Below are 21,762 nucleotides of genomic sequence, written 5' to 3' on the forward strand. Positions count from 1 at the left end.
TGCTTTTTGGTCAGGATGGTTTTCTTTTTTTTAGAAACTGTTTTCTGTTTTTTCAAATGCAAAAGGTTCCACTTTTGTTATGCCTATTAAAAGAACCTTGTTTCAGTGGTCCACTGAATCATCCAGGTAGTTTCTGGCATACTTGAGATGGGCAGCAATGTGCTTTCTGTAGAGCAGTGGTTTCATTCTTGGTATCCTCCCATACACACCATTCTTGTTCAGTCTTTTCTTTATGGTAGACTTGTGGAACTAACATCAGACAATAAAAGAGTGGCATGCAAACTTCTGCCATTACTCTGGGATTCTTCCTGACAGCCCCCCATCACCACCTCCCAACCTCTGAGCATTGTATGCCTTGCTGTTAGGGTGACTTTTGTCGGATGATTACTCTTGGAAAGACTATCAGTGTTGCATTTGTTGATGGGTACACTAGCTTCCTGACCATGGATACCAAAATCTTTGCAATGGTTTTATTGCATTTTCCAGCCTCATAAGCAACAACGGTCTTTTTTCTGGGATCCACAGACAGCACTTATGATCAGGGCATAATTCACATCCACAAATCTGGGTCATGAACAGCAAAATTCAGTGGTCACAATCAATGTGTGTTCTGGGTTTATCTTTTTTAACAAGGGAGGAACACGTCTGGTTGTCATCTTTTTGATTAAAATTTCTGATTCAATTTATCTTTGAGAGATTATCCTAGGACTTCACATACTTTTTCCAACGAAGACATTGAAAGTTGGCTCGGTGGTCATCACACCTTTTGGATGTTACCAGAATCTCTTTATTAAAAGATGAAGCTGAGATCACATTGTGAGTCATACTACTTGGATTACAGATAGTTCTAAAAGGTTCACAAACTTTCATCATTGCAAGTTTGTGTTAATTTATGTTATCTGTATACTGATGTCATCATGCAAATGATCTAAGCTCCTGTGCTATCCTATTTTTCAATTCAGTGAACGTTCCTTAATAACTGACACCCTCTCCTCATATATGTTATTGTAACTATAATTTTATACATTGTGCATATGTATACACTGACAATGACATACTTCAACCCAATTTAATATTGATTTTAAAAGGAACATTGCTAGACTGAAAGGATGAAAAGGACTCACAGATCTAGATTGTCCAATAAAGTCTTGCAGACAGTGTCTAAGTATCCTGTTTCTATTGCATTGTGAGACACATCAAATACGAAGAGGTACACAGGAGGCTGAGGTGGACGTAGCTGAAAAAGCAAGACACAATTATCATAATTTAAATGTCAATCTAAGACCAGTGACTGCTTTTAGTTGGTTGTAAGGTAGTCTGCAATTTTTAATACTGTAACTATAATGTACTTTTATATGTTATAATCCATTTCTTAATTATCTATTGTGAAGATAAGAAGTTTTCATTTTAGCAAGATTATTAAACTTTTTGTTTTGCAACTCTTGTTACAAAATGGAAGAAAAGTCATAGTGCACCCCACATTTTTTTTTAATAACAAATGGTAGCATAGTGGATCCAGAGATTTAGAGGACTGAGGATCACTGTGAGAAAGAGAGACATAGTTATTGTAAACTGCAATATATTAGGGCCAATATTTCTTTCAAATCTTGGATGTGTTTTAGACTTAAAACTTTGGGGGGGGGGCTAACACTGAGGTTTATTAAAAATGATAAACAAAATCAATTTTTCAAATTCTGCAAAAATCTTCACTTTTAAAGCATAAGAGATCATGATAAGCACTTTACAGATGTCAGCCAAAAGTTTCGTGCTGGCAGGATCTGGCTCAAGCACATTTTGTTTTTTCCTAGAACATCCTGTTTTCTCTCCAGAATGGACCAACTCATGCATTCTGGAATGGTTTGTGTGTCACCAGAAACTGGAAGTGGTTTGTGATGAACCAGACATGGTCTGGTCCAAAACCAGAACTTCTGGACATACACAAAATTCCAGAATACCTAGATCAGCCTGGGCCAGGGAAAAAAACAGAACATTCTGGGAAAAAGCAATGTTCTGGAGTCAGACTGGGACATTTCACACATCTTTTCCATTTTAAATAGAGTATGTCTAGCAAATGTTTGCATTCCAACTGTGACCTGTAAGTGTAATTGGTTATATTCAACCAATCTATCAATGCTCTTATTTCTATTTCTAAATAAAACATATATTTAACAGGCAAGCTTCAACAGATGCATGTGTTGTTTTGCTTGTTCTTGTTCAGATATACATGTAGAAAAAGCTGCATGCAGAAAAAGCTTGAAATTGAGAGAGGTTTCATAGCAGAATTCAGCAAGATGTGAATGGTTGCAGTAAAAAAGAACAGTTACTTCTCTCTCTCTGCTGTGAGAGCCAGTATGATATAGAGGTTAAGGTGCTAGATTAGGAGCAGAGAGACCCAGGTTTTGGTCTTCCTTAAGACACGGAAGCCAGTGGGTTGACTTTGGGCCAGCTATGCTCTCTCTGAGAGTCCCTGATACCCTGAAAGAAGGCAATGGCAAACCACTTCCACGGTGTTGTCACAGAAACTGCATGAACTGTCCACGAAGTTTTCAGGAATCAAGACTGGCTCAAAGGAGCTTCTCCATTGGAAGATAAACTTTTGCTTGGTGCAATATAAGATCAATTAACTTTTCCTAGAGCAGTGTAACTATTTAAGCATCAACAAATAAGGGAAAGTGAGATAACTGAACTCGTGCAACAAGACCCAGAATTCTGCATGATTTGTTCCATAACCAAGAGCACACCGCTTGACTTTTGGTTTCTCATAATAATCCTTCATAGTATCTGAAAGGGTCTTTTGAAATTTTGGAAACTTAAGAACAGTTTTTAACACAGAAGGGAGCTGCTCTTAACAGTGAATAAAGAGCTTGAGGATCCAACCTACTTGAAAGCTCTAAGACAGGGTTTCTCAACCAGAGTTTTGTGAAACCCTAGGGTTCCACAAGAGGTCACTAGGGGTTCCCTGGGAGATCATGATTTAAAAAATTATTTCAAATTTGGGCAACTTCACATTAAAGAGGTAAGTTTCATTCTTTATTTTTAGTTTAAGAACACTGTTAATGCACAAATACAGGCCTACACATGAAACAAATACAATAATTTTGTAATTCCTGGCCTATATTTGAGCCTGGATGTGCAGGGGTTCTCCAAGGCCTGAAAAATATTTCAAGGGTTCCTCCAAGGTTAAAAAGTTGAGAAAGGCTGCTCTAAGATATGGCAAAGTTCTCTGAGCTGTGGCACAAATTATATCCAGTCACTGTGTCTCAGTTGAAGTACTATTGTCTATTATTTCTATAACAGCTACACAAGAATGGATAAATAAAATAAAGGTCAAATAAAAGAAGAAAAATGCTGAGATATAGTAGTTCTGCACAAGTTGTGTTTATTATGACTACAGAATGTGTAAAATTGGGGGGAGGGGGATCTCACCATGTATTCAGAAGGAGCCATAAATTCAATAGTGGCATTTTGAACTTCAGGTCTTTTATGAGGTTCTCCATAAACTCTTGTCACAGGATTATACATAAATTCTTCAGGAACTGTAAGAGGAAAAATGTACGTTATACACCACTGTAACTCTAAAGTTCACAGTATTTTATATAACATTTCTCAGCCTAGTAGTCTTTTAAGGAAATATTTATTTATTTATTTATATTTATCTAGTTTGTCCCTGCCCATCTCCTCCCGTCGGGGGACTCTGGGCGGTTTACAACAATTGATTAAAAACAACCATAAAATACACAGAATAAAATACAATAATAAATAATATAAATAAAGGTAAAAATAAAGAATCCAGGTGGTGAAGAATCTAAAACAGCCCAAGTGTGGGAGGAGTGGTCTATAGCAGCCATCCCCACGTAGATCTTTTCCCCTCTCCACCCCAAGCGAGGCGGCAGAACCAGGTCTTCAGACTCCACCGAAAGGCCAGGAGCGATGGGGCCAATCTCACCTCTGGTGGCAGCATGTTCCACAGGGCGGGAGCTACTGCAGAGAAGGCCCACTTCCTGGACCCCGCCAGATGAAATTCTCTTACAGACGGGGTCCGTAGCATGCCCTCTCTGCACGATTGGGTGGGACGGGTTGATGTAATGGGGAAGAGGCGGTGCTTCGGGTAACCTGGCCCCATGCCATGTAGGGCTTTAAAGGTAATAACCAACACCTTGAATTGGACCCAGAAGCAAACTGGTACCCAATGCAGCTCGTGCAGCAGTGGTGTTATATGTGCCCTTCTGGGGGCACCAAAAACAGCTCGTGCAGCTGCATTCTGGACCAGCTGGAGCTTCCAGATACTTTTCAAGGGTAGCCCCATGTAGAGCGCATTGCAATAATCTATATAAGAGATAACAAGGGTATGAGTGACTGTTTGAAGGGCCTCATACTTTAGTCCCATAATATGTTCAATTACCTAGAAACAGCTAGTGATTAATCTTATAACTATATCATACTGGAATCAAGCAGCTCGTGTATACACACACACATAGCTAAAAACTTAGTATGAAGTCAACTGATGTTTTATTGGATTTAAACTCATGAAGAAAACTCACCATCATTCACTCTGTAGCACAAGTTGCATTTCCATCTCCTTTGGTCAAGGAAGCTGACAAAAGGATTGATATATGTTCTACAGCTACGACATCTCACAATTGTACTGGAGGTTACCACAGGCAATTGCTGAAAAGAGGAATGCTTAAGTCATTTGTTTAATAATACATTTGTCGTCAAGTGTAACTTTGGTTCTTTCTTTTGACTTAGGACTGAATAAATATAATGGTAATGATAATAACAATCAGCCTTGATAAACAGTATATGTTTGTAACAGCAATTCTAATTTCAATCTAGTACTTTTTCTACGAGCTTCTAAATTAAGAGATGGCTTTAAGGCCAGTCATGTACCAGTGGGAGACATGGCTTTGCAGTTTTCACACTTGCAGACAACACTGAAATATTAATCTAATGATGAAGGCAATCAGCTCTTATTTTGAAAGCAGGAAGGGAAAACTGAAAGTTTATAATACGTCCTATAATATATTACAAATAAATGCTAATTAGACTTGGACACTTAACGTACTTAGCAACATATGCTTATTCAGAAGGTGAGAACAACCTATATATAAAATGTTGTATGTCATATTCAAGCACACTTTTATGTAAAAGGTAATACAATTTATTTATTTATCTGTTTTTCCAATTTCTATCACCTCCCATCTCCCCCAAAAGGAGGACTCTGGGCGGTTTACAATAAAATTGACAATTAAAACCATAAAACACATAAATTATAAAACAAAATACAATATAAGGAGACAAGCTAGAGTATCTGTTTAATTTGTAACAACTGATGCCCCATTTCCCACAAGGTAATTCCCTAGCCTAGTAACTCTTTATTATTTGCAAACAGCAACCATCACAGCAAATTTTTATCTTCTATTTATATTTGGCAATTTGTATTTGCATTTTGGTATGTTCACAGTTTTAATGTTAGTTTTATTGTAAACTGCCCAGGGCGGTGATAAAATTTGGAATAAATAAATAAATAAAATCACTCCAAATTAAAATCAGTGAAGGTCAGATATTGAAGGTACTCCCATTTTGATTAAATATTATCTGTTGAAATGCCTGACAAGATAAACATAAAAACTTTGGAAGCTTCAGCACCATCAATCAATCATTATTCCAGTGTAAAGTTTCATCACTCTTCAAGCACTGCACATATATACACACATACAGATAGATAAAAGATATTTAAACTATGCTACTGCAACTGGATTCTGAAATGGCAACCTGTACAAAATCTCACTTTTGGTAAAGTTGGTTCATCTGAATTTCTTCTAATTCTCAATTCTTCCTCTTATTTACAGGACGTAATTCATTGTAATTGTTTGAATCCAATATCCAAATTTGTAATTTATACCCAAATCAATAAACTAAAATTCCTAAAATTTAGGAGATCCATCCAAAAACAATTAATCCTAGATTTGGAATTTTTACTTGTAGAAACCGCTGCAGCCAGAGTTTGCTAATTTGGCCATCACAACAGACTACATAAATCAAACAGAATTCATGGAATTAATCTGAGATAATTATGGAGAATACATGCATGCAGAACTCTGTTATCATCTAGAGCAGTGTTTTTCAAATTTGGCAACTTTAAGATGTGTGGACTTCAACCTCCAGAATTCCCCAGCCAGCATGTGCCTGGAGAATTCTGGGAGGTGAAGTCCACACATCTTATGTTGCCAAGTTTGAAATACACTCTTCTAGAGTAATCTGAATACAGGCTATTAAGGAGCAACATTTTTCTGAAAATTAACATCCAAGCATTTTCAAACATTAAATAACATACCGATAAATCTTTGAAAGGATGAAGCAGGAGCCCCAAAGGAAGTTTGGCTTTATTCAGTAAGGCCTGAGTCTGAGGAATGTTAGTCAAAGTACATCGGAACAACCTATATGGAAGACCAATGGATTAAAGATGTACCAATTACATGCATCAACCATTCCTGATCTCCACAGTCAGTTACTACTTTTCTTTCTCCTAGTTTTGAAGAAAGGGGACCACCCTATATCTTATGCAGTATTCAGTTTAGGGGAAAAAAATAACCCATAACCAGTAACAAATGTAATATTTTAAATAAAGTTTGTAGCATTGCATGACAGGGCTACAACAATATATTAACTTGCAAAGTAAGAAGATACCATACACAAACTACAAAGGGAACATTAGAAAATAATACTACTCTTTGAAACACACTTCTGGATCAATCTTTTATTTATGCTATTTATTTACCATCAGAATCCAAAATGGCCTTTGTATACTGTTGGATTTCTTATATCTACAGGAAGCCTTTGATCTAATATAATATTTCTGATGCTAGAGTACAGGTCCATATGTAATTTTAATATGCAAAAAATAAAAACAATTCAAAAACATATGAGAGGTAAAGTTGGGGACTGAGGAGGAGGGGATAAAGAAAATGGCAAAATTAACCTCACTTTTTCACTGGTTTGAGCCAGGATATTTTCTCACTGAGAAGAAAAACGAATCCAATGCATAGCTCTAATCAAGCCTTCCTAAATTGCTAACCAAGCATTAGATTCTGTTCATAAAAACGTAATCTAAGGGACAATTGATGAATTAGATTCATACATAAGATTATGTTTAGAATAAGCATACAAATATGGCTAGTTTCTATAATATCTGTGTGGGTGGTCAGTCACATGGGCCCATCCATAAATCTGTAGATAAAGGTGCTTACAGTTTTTGCAATTTGAGGGGAGGACAAAGTTTATACAATATATAATTTTTTGTTTTAAAAGAATAGTTATTATTAAATTAAGCATCAAAACAAAATTCCTTACATGACTATAAAAATCTACTTTATTGAACAATTTTAACCTTCAAACGTTTAAATATATGTTTACATTTCTCAAAACATAAAGGTGTGTTAGCGACATATTCAACTATGGAAAAAGTGCAGATAATCTTTATTTTCTACCCAATATTCATTTTACTTCCTATTATAACAAACCAAAAAACCCTAGGACAGCCCAGTGAGTAAGTTAATAAAAGCTTCATTTTGATTCAGTCAGTTAATTCAGTTCCAAATTTCTGGTGTTACACTGAGTATTCCCCCTAGTTGCAAGGCCGTAATTTTGATGCACCCAGGTCAAGCACAAAGCTGTTGCCTCCTTGCCAGTATTGGAGCAATTACCTTTTCTATCTCTTTGGGCTATGAGGTTGCTGTGAAGCACTTATGAAACTGACATTCCACCAGAACATACCCACCCAGCTGAAAAATGTGACTGTACTATAGACTTTCACTGCAGTATAGTGGGATAATATAAGAATTTAAACCCAACACCATAGCTATCATATAAAACTTTGTCTATCTGAAAATTGTTCACAAAAGCCCACAAGTGGAATAGGTAATTAGCACACCCCATTCCAACACAGTCAAATACATTCCATACAGTTTGCTATCTCTTCTGTTCACCAATGAACGTGTAAGATTGACAGATAGCTACCTGTTTCTTTAGGGTCTCTCCCTGCTCTCCTACTTGAAAAGGGAGATCATGCCATCTTTCTAATTTTTATTTTAGCCTGTAAGGCCCAAACCTAAGTTCAGCTGTTAGTTTATCTTTTTAATTCCTGCAACCTCCTTACAGGAAGTATACCAGATACAGCCATTTGGAATATAGAGAGAACCATCTGAGCCTATTTTTTTTCACCTTTGCATAGGATTAGCTGGAAACCAGTGAGAGCAAATTTGATTTTTATTCACCAGTGATAAAGTTTTTTTTATCAAGAGTTGTATTTTTATCAAGAATTGTGGGAGACATCTAAGTATTGATCTAGGATATATAAACATTACTAAAAACTAACATTACTGTTATTAGCTCGCTGATGAACCCAAAATTACTTTCAGTCTAAGTAGATGCTCTTGGGAAATATACCAGAAACAGTATGACACTTTTAAAAAACCCAGAAAGACACAAGGGAGAACCTTCAAAATACATGAAATTGAGGAGATGTATTCTTTTAAAGCAGTATTAATTAACCTTACTCGGGATTGCAGTTGAGCTTCTGAATATCTTCATGCAAATTGGGAATGGGTGCCTGCAAGGGGGTTGCAGGAAGAATATTTCTGTCTTGAAGAAGGTTGATAGGTCTTAATCCTTCAGGTTGAAGACTTAGTCCACCCATCGATGCAGCTAAGGTATTCGCTCCCAAGCCAGGCTACCAAAAACAAAATTTGAAATTTAACCTGTATGAAAGACATTTAAATCCATGCATAGACACCAAGGAGGATGGTGGGGTTAACACTAGTTGTAAATACGCAACTGTTCATAAAGCACTTATACTAGTTCATGTACTTTATTATAAACTAGCTCACCATCCTATCAGCACCCAAAACCAGATATAAATGTCCATATTTACCTTTTTTAATGGATTTCAGTAATATTAGTTATGTTTGCATTTATATCATGTTTTCCTTGTGCAGGCATACATGGGAAAATTTCTTCATTTTATCCAAATAACAACTTAAGAAGTAGGCGGTGTGGAGTTCAAAATTATCCACTGACCTAAAATTATCCACTGATAATTCCAGTCCAAGTCCAACATGTTAAATACTGTACTATACTAGCTCTGTATTAAAAATAAATTATACTGAATTATGCAACCCCACTATGTAAACAACGTTGATTACTAAAAAGACTGAAGAAAATAATGAAGGCCAATGTTTGGATGAAGTGCATTTTTTAAAAAATTGATAATGAAATTCTTAACAACTAAGGACAGTATGGCAAGAGGGATGGGATAATCTGTTTAAGAATCACATTAAGAGGAGAATCTACCAACTATAAATTGTATCTATAAAGCACAGAGTTGAGTGAGAGGATGGAGTTCACTTGAGAGGGAAAATATAACACCTAATCCTTAACTCAAATTGGAGGCGTATCCACCCTTACACTATGTCTACAGCAGCAGAAAATATTTAGTAACAGTAGTTTATTACTGCTGAGCTAGTCTTACTCATCAACTTAGTTGGTTTTAACATGTTTTCTGCCTAATTTTTTTTTTAAAAAAGGACAGGAAAAGAGACTTTTAATATAACATGGGGAAATAAAAACAGTTCTTTTTCATATAAAGCTATAAAACACACACTCTCTCGCTTTCTTTTTGTAATCCAGCAAGTTTTAATCTAGCTGTAACTAGGATCTGATTAGTCACAGACTCATAGACTGGGAAGGAGGTCATGTAAGCAAACAGGTCCAACCCCATATTGTAGACACGAATCCAAAGCAGAATATCCCTGATGGCTGTCTAGCCTCTACCTGAGCACATCTAGTGAAGAGGAGTCCACCAATTCTGGGTAATTGGTTCCAGTGTCAAACTATTGTTACTGTTGGGATGTTTTTTTCAAACATTCAATTAGAACCTGCCTTTCCATAACTTAAATACATTATACTGTGGTTCAAGAAACATGCCTTCTAGAGGAGTACAATTCCATCCAGAGCAAGCATCACCTCAAATGCCAGGGTCAGTTTGGATTTTTTTAACCAACAGCATATCCTTCTTGCCTAGATTTAATTTATTTGTTCCCTCTGTTAAGCCCATTGTCAAGATTAAATAAGATTCAAGGGTACTGATTACTTCCTTGGAATTATAAGACAAGGAACAGCAGCAATAAAGCTGAGTGTCAATAGCATATTGATGGCACTCTACTCCAAAGTTCTGAATCACCTTTCCCAGCAGTTTCCTGTGCACGTTGAGTATTGCAAATGACAAGATAGAATCTTGAAAGATGCTGTCAGAAATCTAGGTATCAGGCAGTAGTCTCCCAGCACCACCTTCTGTATACATCTGACAATAAGGATCAAAACTACTGCAAAACAATACCCCCAAGGCCTAACCCAGCCAGAAAGTTTTTCCGGTAAATGAAAAAAAAATGTATTCTATTATTTTTTGAATTGTATTCCTGACTTCTAGGGTATTAGTTACCACATCCAATTTTGTGTCATCTGCAAATTTGACAGTACTCCTACCTCTCCATTCAAGCCATCAATTTGAATAGTTCAGAATGCAGAACTGAATCTTCTAGCACCCTACTAAATACCTCACTCTAGTTTGATGAAGAGCAACTGCTTGAGTATAATTTTCAAGCCAGGTATATATCCCTTTCATTGTTACACCACAAAGGATGTTTTGATATTTTGTCAAATGCTTTACTGAAATCAAGAATATTATGTCTGCAGCATTCCCACATTCTGTTAAGGAAGTTCTCTTATCAAACCTGAGATAAGCTTAATCTGCATGATTTGTTCTTGTCAAATCCAAGCTAGTAATGGTAATTACAGCATTATTTTCAAGATGCTCACCGATCAATCTCTTTATTATCTGTTACTGAAACTTCTCAGGTATCAATGCCAGACTGATTGGTCTGCATTCTTCCAAATTCTCCTTTCCCCGTTTAAAAGTAGGGACATCTGCTCTTCTCCATTTATCTGGCACTCCATTCTCCAAGACTTTTCTAGTGTAATTAATCTGTCCTGGAGATTCACTCATTCAAACTAAACAGGTATTCTCTGACCATATTTCTGTGATTCTCAAACTTCAGTCATGCCTCTTCATGCTAGTGTTTCCAGCTGAGTGAAATACCTACATTCCTCTTGTTAGAGAAGACAGAGACAAAATAGCAGCATCACTGCCCTTTGTTACTTTTCAGCATTTTGCCACGTTTACTGAGCAGCTGATATAATGAGTCTTTTCACTTCCTTTTATTTTAAAAGGAATCAGAAAACCTTTCTGATCTTTAGTTTTCCTGACACCATCTCTATACTTCCAGGCTACCTGAATATACTTCTTCTTGGAGACATTTATTTACTTGATTTCGATAGCCGCCCATCTCAGCAACTGACTCTGGGCGGTGCACAATCAATTACAACGATTACAACAATACAAAAATATATATGGTCGCCGAGTAAAATTGTCATCGTAGATGACAATACAGCCAAGAAACGGGGCCCTTAACACACTCAGGGCCCCAGGCCTGGGCACATAACCAGGTCTTCATGGCCTTACAAAAGGCCAACAGGGCCAGGGTCATCCTAATTCATATCCATATACTTTTCATCTCCTGTATGTGTCCCTTCTGTTTGGTTTCCAAGTATTCACTAAGGCTTCTGCTGCTGCCCTCCATTTTCTCCTCATTGGTTTGAAATTGTCATTTTAGTATCTCCTTTTCTGCAAAACTTGCACCCATCTTGAGTTCCTTACCTCATTAACTTCTCCTATTACAGAATCCTACTTAGTACTGCTCTATGTTAAAACCAGTTTTTTAAAAAGTCCTAGATAAGCATTCAACTATACTAAGCTTGATTTTCTTAAAATTAAAAAATTCATTATTATGTGGTCACTTTATCTATCTATCTATCTAATTTGTCCCCGCCCATCTCCTCCCATCGGGGGACGATGGGCGGTTTACAACCATCGATTAAAAACAACAACCATAAAATACACAGTATAAAAATACAATAATAAATAATATAAATAAAGGTGAAAATAAAGAATCCAGGTGGTGAAAGAATCTAAAACAGTCCAAGTGTGGGAGGAGTGGTCTATAGCAACCATCCCCATGTAGATCTATTCCCCTCTCCAGCCCAAGCCAGGAGCGATGGGGCCAATCTCACCTCCGGGGGCAGCATATTCCACAGGGTGGGAGCTAGGCCCGCTCCCTGGACCCCGCCAGATGGAATTCTCTTACAGACAGGGTCCGCAGCATGCCCTCTTTGCATGATCAGGTGGGACAGGTTGATGTAACGGGGAAGAGGTGGTCCCTCAGGTAACCTGGCCTCATACCATGTAGGGCTTTAAAGGTAATAACCAACACCTTGAATTTGACCTGGAAGCAAACTGGTACCCAATGCAGCTCGAGCAGCAGCGGTGTTACATGTGCCCTTCTGGGGGCACCAAAACAGCTCGCATGGCTGCATTCTTGACCAGCTGGAGTTTCTGGATACTTTTCAAGGGTAGCCCCATGTAGAGCGCATTGCAATAGTCTATATGAGAGATATTTTTCTCCTAACGTTTCTGCTATTCCTACTTCCTCAGCCAAGTCTGCCTTAAGTCTCAGCAGTTCCTACCAGTTCTGCACATACTGTCAGGTAGACTATAACCATCCATCCAATAATTCAACAGAAACTACAGAAGAATTATAACAATGGTGGTGATATATTTAGACATATGGATTACTATGAATGAAGGGACTTTTGCTTTAATCCATGTTCTTAGAAGGATATCCTTAGGAGGTTCATCACTGGGGTGGAAAGTATTCCCCATTCCTACTCTACACTAAAGCAAAGGCAAATCAAATGCTGGATAGATAGGTAGATAAATAGAAAGTCAGCTGGGGGAAAATGCAGAGAGCATGATAAAAAGCATTCTCTCCATGATGGAGGCCACTGAAATGAAAAACCCATTCAGTTTATTTTCATTCACGTTCCTTTAATGTGATCTTTCCCTCCATGCTATGTTTAATTACTTAGTGTGCTCTTTTATTCAACTGGACAGAATGCCTGTATCTTCAGAAATCTTATCCTTAGGCTGGTCGAGGTGGGATTGTATAGCAACAGCATAAAGCCAACTATTTTCCATAAAACAACCTGACTTTAGGGAAGCTGCAATATATGTTTATATATTTTGATTTGCATAACCATTCAGTAAGAATTCTAGCCCATTCTTCACCTCTAAATTACTCCTCAGGAACCATTTATTTAAACCTTTTAACATCTTGTTCATATACCATTCTTATGTAAGTATAAGCAGACTTCCACTTATACAGTTTAAATGTCTTTCCCCTCTTCTCTCTATCTACATGTTCCCCAAATCTGCCCGCAACCCAAAGATAAACAGTACACATATTGGCAACTAGGAAAAGGGTGACTGACAGCCAGTGCTATCCATTCCACTATCAAAAAGACTTTCTGGGATACAATTCTATGTATCCATCCAATGCATTCACTTCAGTCTTGTCTATCTAATAAGAAATGCAAATTTACCAAGCAGGAACTTCTGTTTCACTAAAGCACTGAAAACAAGCTAATTTACAGCTAATCTTTATTTTTATTTTTTAATTTAGATGAACCACCTCAAAATACATTTTATCAATATCAGCTGTAATACTGGAAACATTTGAGCTCTAACTATGGAAGAACAACTTCTACAATGTCAACAAAGCCTTTATGGAAATCTAGAAATAACATTTTAGTAAAATTAGGAAGGGTTTACCTGAGGGAATTGTTGAAGTCCTCCTGGATACTGCATTCTTGGTCCTCCAGGTGGAGAGGCGTTTTGGTAGCCTGGGGGCAAGCTGGGATAAGCACTCCCAACATATTTGTTCACTTTAATATTTTGAGGAGCAGAAGTATGTGGGGTTGCTGAAAGAATAAACGCATTGAAAGGTAAACAATTTTAATATTAAGATTTTTACCATTTTTTAGTGATATACTTAGTTATATAGCCTCGTTTATACAAAGCTTCACATCATGACAGATAAAAAATAAAAAGCCATTTGTTATTTAAATCAGATTTTAAAACTTAAATGGTTTCTTTAAAAAGTAGTATCACTCAAGCTATAATCACAAATATAACTTCTAATTTTGTCTCCAAATTAAGTCAAAGTCTAATGTTTCTGAAGCTACTTATTTATTTTCTGTCCCGCCTTTATTATTATTTTTAAATAAATAACTCAAGGCAGTGAACATACCAAATACTCTTTCCTCCTATTTTGTGGAGACAAAAGGATTCTAAGTTGGATCACAGAGTGCTCAAGCATGCAGTTCACCAGTAGGCAGAAAAATGGTGGATAGGAAAAGACAAAACAAATTTAGCCACACATTAAAAATAGACTTCTTAGGTACCTTGGACTCAGGGGTGACTATTGCATATGTTTAGGAGGAGTATGGCAAACTGGGTCCAATATTCACAAAGCAAAAGGAAAGCTGAAGAACTATGTCTTGCAGCATGATGCAAGCTCATCACTTGAACTTGGGGCCAGAAAGTAGAATGGAACTAAAATCAGCAGCAAATATAACTACAAACCATGTGAATCTAAATTTCCATACAGCAATGGCTGGCTGTTGCATTTTATCAATGCCATAGAACTGTGAGCAGATGAACCTTTCGGGAAGCTCTGACTGCTCCAACTGAGGAAAAATGCTTATAAAAATATTCAGTATGAATTTTTTATATAGTCTCAAATTTACAATAAAGACAACACTGGTTTGTGTTGCATCTTGTTCCAGATAACACTCAGGCATTCAAGAATGAAAAAATGTCTTGTTACAGAAGGTCAGCAAGGAGAGATTTTGTCACTACTTTGTACAAACACAAATGGATTGCACAAATTGTTGTAATAGGCATGTCATGTCATCCAAGACTGCTGGAAGAACCATTATAATTCACAGAGAAAATAACTTACATGTTCACTTTTTCCAGACTGGCTCTTCAGCCACTCTGTGCCCAAAGCTTGAGCGTTATCAGAATGAGATGCTGAAAATACTGTATCTGCTGAGCATGCTGAAAGGTTCCTTAACTTTTGACAATGAATCCAGCCATCCATCAGAAAAATACCAAGCACAAAAGACGGAAACCTTAAGTGCACTTTATTGCCCCGAAGCACAACATTTATCATCCAGCCTGTGAACCAATGGATCATTCTTGTAACCAAAGATTGTACAGAAAGTGTTTTGGAGGAGATGAGAGTTGTGCTAGTGGATGAATTAGATAAAGAAAGATGCAAGAAGACAGCATACCCTAAAAATCTGAAAAATTACAATAATCAATCTTCAAATTTGCTGCAACTTAAAAAACAGGAAAAAAATCACATTGGGAAAAGGCTGGAAAAACACTGAAGTGGAACAGAAGTTTGAGAGTTGTGGAAGTCAGTGACTTCTACAAAACCATCTAAAACTGGCAAACTGGAAGCAATCGAGAACAATGTCTTGCAATGGCCACAGAAGGGAAAGACAACCAGATAATGACAGAGAGGTAACAGCAAAAGCTATGGCTTATGGCAAGGTAGCATGATGATGCCGACAATGAGGAAGACCTGTGAACCTCCGCAATGTAAGTTGTTGATGTTGATATCCCACCTCAACAACTTAATGTCTTTCACTGAGCCCTTGTCTGACCATAAAACTGCTTTTTGGGAGATAAACATTCAGAAACAACATGCTTGTAAGATTCAATTAAAATTAAACACTTTTTTCAAACCAATCATTGCTAAGTAGTTTTCTCCTGTATCAAATAAACTGCCTGTTTCTGCTGTTCTGTAACTAAAACAAAGTTGATTTTGATATGCGCCAAATGTACAGTGAATTGCCATACAGCTGTAGTTTTCTCCTGTACTGAATGTAAACTCAGCTAAAACATATGTAACTATGAGATGTTCTGAATGCAAAATGAACTCCTGAAAAGTTGGTTTTTCTCATGTACTGTGTGTACTATAGAAGTAAAGTTGGTTTTACTTTTGTTTATTGTGTTCTGAAAGGCAACATCTTCCAAACATGCACAATTAACTGAACTGGAGCTGGTTTGGTTCCTAATATCACAAGTATTTATCTGCTTGCTTGGTTCTAAGAACATTTTGTTTTTAAAGTAAAATTACCCTGAAAAATTCTGTCTTAATTATTCTGCTTGGTATTTACCTTCCAAAAATGAAATATAAATCTACATCTCTGATTAGTAATACCTATTCACATACTGAAGACAAACTATTCAGATTATATCAAACAAGAAGAATGCACTTTTACTAGAAATGAGGATTATAGAATTTATTTGACTAGTGAATAAGTCACAATTTAAAGAATTAAACTGGGGCCCCCAATTAGTGATTTAAATCAAATCTACCAAGCATCATACGTTGTTGTTTATTTGTTCAATCGCTTCCGACTCTTCGTGACTTCATGGACCAGCCCACGCCAGAGCTTCCTGTCAGTCGTCAACACCCCCAGCTCCCCCAGGACGGGTCCGTCACCTCTAGAATATCATCTATCCATCTTGCCCTTGGTCGGCCCCTCTTCCTTTTGCCTTCCACTCTCCCTAGCATCATCATCTTCTCCAGGGTGTCCTGTCTTCTCCTTAAAGCATCATACATATCTAGCAATTACTGTAAACTTTAATTTCTACAGATGCAGAAAGTATGTTGGATTTGATCAAAATATAACCTGCATGACAAAAGTTAAATTAAGTACTTTTTGAACTAACCATTCTGCAGGACATCTCATTTTGTACTTCACTCCCAGTGCTTGTTATAAGAACACAACTAAGGATGAGTCATGCAGGAACAATTTTAACATTAAATAGACATACATTTTTAATTAATACATAGTCAACTACATCAAAGATAAATGTTTTAGGCCCAGTATGTTATGGAGATTGCTGGTGAAGAAGAGGGGGGCCCTCTCCAGGGGGAAAAGCGCATGCACAGTATTGAATCCCTTGAGCTCCCAGCCAAAAAGGCCAGAAAAGACCCGCCTCAGGTTTCTGGGGTTTTTTCTAGCAGAGTTTGCTAGTGCCTTTCAGTTTAGCAGGATTCTGTCTAGTAGAGTGGAACAATAAACACTAGGGCTTAAGCGTCTGGACTCAGCGTGGTTCTTTGCTCTATATCCTGACACAATGTTCCTAATGGATAAATTTCAAAAATGTTTTGCTTTGTGGATAGCAACCTGGCAATTTCATTACATCAACCAATTATAGTTGCCACTTTGTCTTGAGCTTTCATCTTACATAAATTGCTTACATCCTGTTTAAACAAACCTTTGAGATCTTGATTAAAATCAGGCTTTATAGTGATGCTCAGTAAAGTATTAGAATATTGCTAAATATCTGTTGAATTACTGCAAGTGCCCCTATCACTTTTAAGGCACTGAGTTATATCTAATTTATAAATATATGTTCACTTTTCAATTCCAGAAAGTTTCCTCTATACAAAAATAGCTCATATTTGTGTTGTATGACTGTTTCGAACCAGTATATGGGCAGTACAATAGAAACAATTAATTCCCCATTTATTTTACTTTTAAACAATGGAAATGGAAGAAAGAATATCTTACCCAGGAAACCACCTCCTTCTATTGCATCGTAATTGTTCTGGACTGATAGTCCATCATTAGCAGTGCATGTAGCATCACCTACTAAGAAAATAATCTGTTAGAAGTACATAAACGTTGATCACAGCTTGTATCATGATGTGGTTTGTAAATCATGATTTATGGCTTAGCATTATATGTAAATAAGGCCATTACAGCCTATTCAATAAGCCATGATTAAAATAAATCACAGCTTAGAATATATGAACCCAGCCCTTCCTTATGAATGCAGCTAAAAAAACTTGGTCCATAAAAAGTTATGCTATACTATTCATTTAAGTCTTTTGAGGGGGTTAGTGGACTTCTTTCTCTCCTAAAATAAAGTATCACCACTGGAATGCACCTGTAATCATACTGAATTGGTTTCGACCTTACATAATTCAGCTACTGTTCTTGGTTTCTAACTTGCTGAAAGCAATTTCCTTTATGCTTACCTTCTTGTATACTCGCTGAATTCTGTACAGCTTGGGATGCAGTGCTTGCTGGGGGAGGAGGTAATGGGGGAGCAGAGGGATGTGTATAGACTGGACTTCCAACTGCAGAAGGTCCTGAAGGAGGTTGAACTGGCGAGTAAGTTAACTGATTAGCTGGCAGTGGAACAGTACCTACAAGAACAAGCAGAGCCAACACAAGTACAGACCATTCAACAAGTACTGACTACAGCAACACATGCTGTATATGCCATGCTACAGCAGGGATAAAATGTTCTCTACATCTACCCGTTTTCTCCCACGTCAGCAATTAAGTACTACTTATCTGTGGCAAGATATAATCAATACTTGCAAATGCATATTACCAGGTTTGATTAGCATCCAAATTGCTTCTGTTTAAGGAAGGCAAACATTAGCATTTGCCAAGGCACATTTTCATGCTGTCCACCAAAATGCACAAACAGCCCCAATCTGGCTATATACAGCCCATCTATATATTTTATTCTACCATGCCACACAGTTCTATTATAAACTGCTTAGTTACTAGAACTATCAGATAACTGAAAATTCACTAAACAACAAACCGGTCTCGAGCTAGTGGCTTACAGTCAATGGCAAGAAAATTTATTATTGCTAATGAGAATAAAACAAGATGATTGCTAATTAGGTTTTAAATCTTATTTGTTTAACTATAATCTGTCCAGCCTATAGGAGTGTGGAACCTGCAGCCCTTCAGATATAATATTCCTTATCATTGGCTATGCTGGAAATTGTAGCTGAATCACAACTTGCAGCACTGTCAGCCAACATAGCATTTGAGAGGGTGATTGGTTTTCCAACCATGATATGAAATAACATATATTTATTATTGGAAATCTATGGAACAGATTTGTGGTAATCCTAGAAGTTGCAGAGGAGAAGGAGACTGAGGGAATCCCATTATTTTGGTAGAAGCCCAATTATACAGGTAGTCCTCACTTAACAACTACAATTGAGACTGGTATTTCTGTTGCTAAGCAAAGCAGTCATTAAGTGGATCCATCTGATTTTACGACCTTTTTGCGATGGTCATTAAGCGATTCATGGCAGCCGCTAAGCAAACCACTTGGTTGTTAAGCGAATCATGCAGTTCCCCATTGATTTTGCTTGCCAGAAGCTGGCGAGGAAGGTCGAAAACAGAGATCACCTGACCACAGGATGTTGCAATGGTCATAAATGCGAACTGGTTGCCAAGCACCTAAATCATGATCACATGACCATGGGGCCACTGTGATGGTTGTAAGTGTGAGCACCGGTTGTAATTTTTTTCAGCACCATCGTTAAGTCTGAACCATCACTAAACAAATGGTCATTAAGTGAGAACTACCTGTACAATCTTGTTTAACCCATTATTCATAAGCATGTCATGAATACCTAGGATGAATAAAGCTTAGGATTTTTCCCTCCCTGGGATACAATAATATAGTCTTAGAATTGCTTCTTTTTTCTTACCTTGCCTTGTGTAAGTGTTTTGAACTGGAGGACCTCCAGCAGAAGAAACATAATGATAGTTTGTGGGCAAATTTGTATTCCCTGGTGGCAACAATGGTGAAGTTGCTGTGTGAGCAAAATGATTTGGTTGAGATCCTAGAGTTGATTGAGTCAAAGGATTCTGCACATATTGCCAGTTTGAATTCGCTGAGAGATTACTTCCAGAATAAAAACTACCATCAGAAGTTGATATAGGAGCTGAGTTCTGCAATGAAGAAGGCATTTGGGCAACAGGTCTTGGCTGTGATGCTGTCAGAGAAGAGCCCATTGGGGTTCTATTATGAGTCTGACCAGATGAAACATTCCAAGATGTACCATGGCTATACTGTCCAGAAGATGCATGGAGAGGATTCTTTGTTGCAATTTGCTGGGTATACATGCTTGGAACCAAAGAATTATGTCCCTGTCCATCTGGTAAGTGTGATGAATTCATCAATGAGCCTAGCACAGGACCTGAAGGAAGAAATTTTCAATTAATAAATATTGAGCTATAGAATCTTGTTGCTGAGGAATCCTAGGATATTTCAGTAACTGAAGTAAGGCAAATAAGGCCAGCAACTAATTTTATTTGACTTATTGCTAAATTACTCAGAAATCCCACAGCTGTATTATTTACTGCAACTCCATAATAAAAGCTCAAGATACTTAAGATGTGTTAGTGAATCCCCACAACTCCACTGTACAAACCCTCTCACAGTAAGAGGAACCTTAGCAATGGCTTGGGAGAAGCAATAGGGAAATTTATTTATTTATTTTTCAAATTTCTATTACCGAAATGCTGGAGAAGTCAAGAAATATTCCAAATCAAGCACAGCCACTCATGACCACCATCAATATTAGCATTACAGTAAATTATATAATTTAAAACGTATGCATTTTTGTCAATAAGATAACCATTACTTGAAAAATTCAACTAGGAGAGTACCACAATCAGGTCCAAATATCTGCCAAAAGTAGGGAAGATTGGACGCCTAATGGTGATCGCTATGTTCCAAGACTTCAGGGAAGGAACAGACAGAAAGGAATGCACCAGCCATCTTCTTTGCCATGCCCAACTAGGTATATTTTCTAACAATATTTGCTGTTATTTCATTACAGTCACAGGGATTCTATAACTGATCAGAAGAGTAAAAACAAGTTGTTGTTTAATCCTTTGCCAATAAAAAGTAACAAAAATAATATTTTCATCCAGAAGAGGACACCTTTTCCCCCATGGAAAATAAATATTGATGTGGAAGGTGAGGCTAGCAGGATGGGAAAGTATCAGGGTCACTTTCCCACATACACCTGGTCTGATCATATCCAGAACCACAGCCATATCATTGCTAATTTGGCACAAGTTACAAAAATTCAACTAGGAGAGTACCACAATCAGGTCCATTTGTTTCAGCCATATTTATTTAATTTTCAGTAACATACTGCTACTTAAACATAAACATACTAAAGGATCATCTTCAACTTGATCTCTTACTCTGTCCTAATACTTCTACATTTTTCGATCTGATTTCAAATCCAAGTTTTTCAAAAGCTGCTCTGGATCCCCAAAGGCAGTCTAATAAAAACTATTCAACCAATCAAATCATGAGCATGTCTTCAATGCTGTATAATTTAATTGATCAAGCAATTTATGTAGCAAGCTCTGGGTGATAACCAGATAAAATTAATGTGCTCCTGCAAAAGATAAGTAAACAAGACCTGGGGAAGGAACAACCTCCTGCTTCATAGTTCTCAAAGGGTCTCAAATTAAGAGTTAAAACAAGAGTCTCAAATTAAGGGCCCTCACCTCACACATACACATTCAAAAAGAACCAGAAGTAGGCCAACAGCTTGTTTGGCAAGTTTCTCAAGCCCACAGCTTCAAGCAGGCCAAGTCTAGGGCCATAGCAAACAGGAGTTGTGGCAATGGCAGTGGAAGCGGATCCTGTCCCTGACTGCGATTTACCTCAATCTAAGGCTAGGAGTGCAACTGTCCTTTGGGCTACCCTTTGTGGATGCAGATACTTCTCACCCTGTAGTCACAACAGTGGGCACAGCAGGTTCTGGCAGGGATGGACTTGTGTTCTCATCCTCCCAGGGTGCCTCAGTCAGAGGAAAAACCTTGCATAAGGGGACAGTGGTGGGAATTGTAAGCCCACTGCAGGGCAACAGCCTGGTC

General features: G+C 37.5%; 1 protein-coding gene across 2 annotated transcripts in view; it reads right to left on the reverse strand.

Annotated features, from left to right (window-relative positions):
- The window catches only part of SEC24A (SEC24 homolog A, COPII coat complex component), a 46,406-nt gene that overhangs the window by 20,594 nt on the left and 4,050 nt on the right, over positions 1 to 21,762 (reverse strand). The window contains exons 2-10 of one of the 2 annotated variants that reach the window (XM_063292299.1): positions 19,569 to 20,060; positions 18,081 to 18,251; positions 17,611 to 17,688; positions 13,784 to 13,932; positions 8,559 to 8,731; positions 6,338 to 6,440; positions 4,542 to 4,668; positions 3,427 to 3,536; positions 1,125 to 1,237 (exon numbers count right to left, since the gene is read on the reverse strand). In XM_063292299.1, the coding sequence (XP_063148369.1) occupies positions 1,125 to 1,237; positions 3,427 to 3,536; positions 4,542 to 4,668; positions 6,338 to 6,440; positions 8,559 to 8,731; positions 13,784 to 13,932; positions 17,611 to 17,688; positions 18,081 to 18,251; positions 19,569 to 20,060 (1,516 nt within the window). Of the gene's footprint in view, positions 1 to 1,124; positions 1,238 to 3,426; positions 3,537 to 4,541; positions 4,669 to 6,337; positions 6,441 to 8,558; positions 8,732 to 13,783; positions 13,933 to 17,610; positions 17,692 to 18,080; positions 18,252 to 19,568; positions 20,061 to 21,762 lie in introns of both variants that reach the window. The other variant, XM_063292298.1, reaches the window with a different exon arrangement.

This window comes from Candoia aspera, chromosome 2, assembly GCF_035149785.1.
Source record: "Candoia aspera isolate rCanAsp1 chromosome 2, rCanAsp1.hap2, whole genome shotgun sequence".
Taxonomy (NCBI): Eukaryota; Metazoa; Chordata; class Lepidosauria; order Squamata; family Boidae; genus Candoia; species Candoia aspera.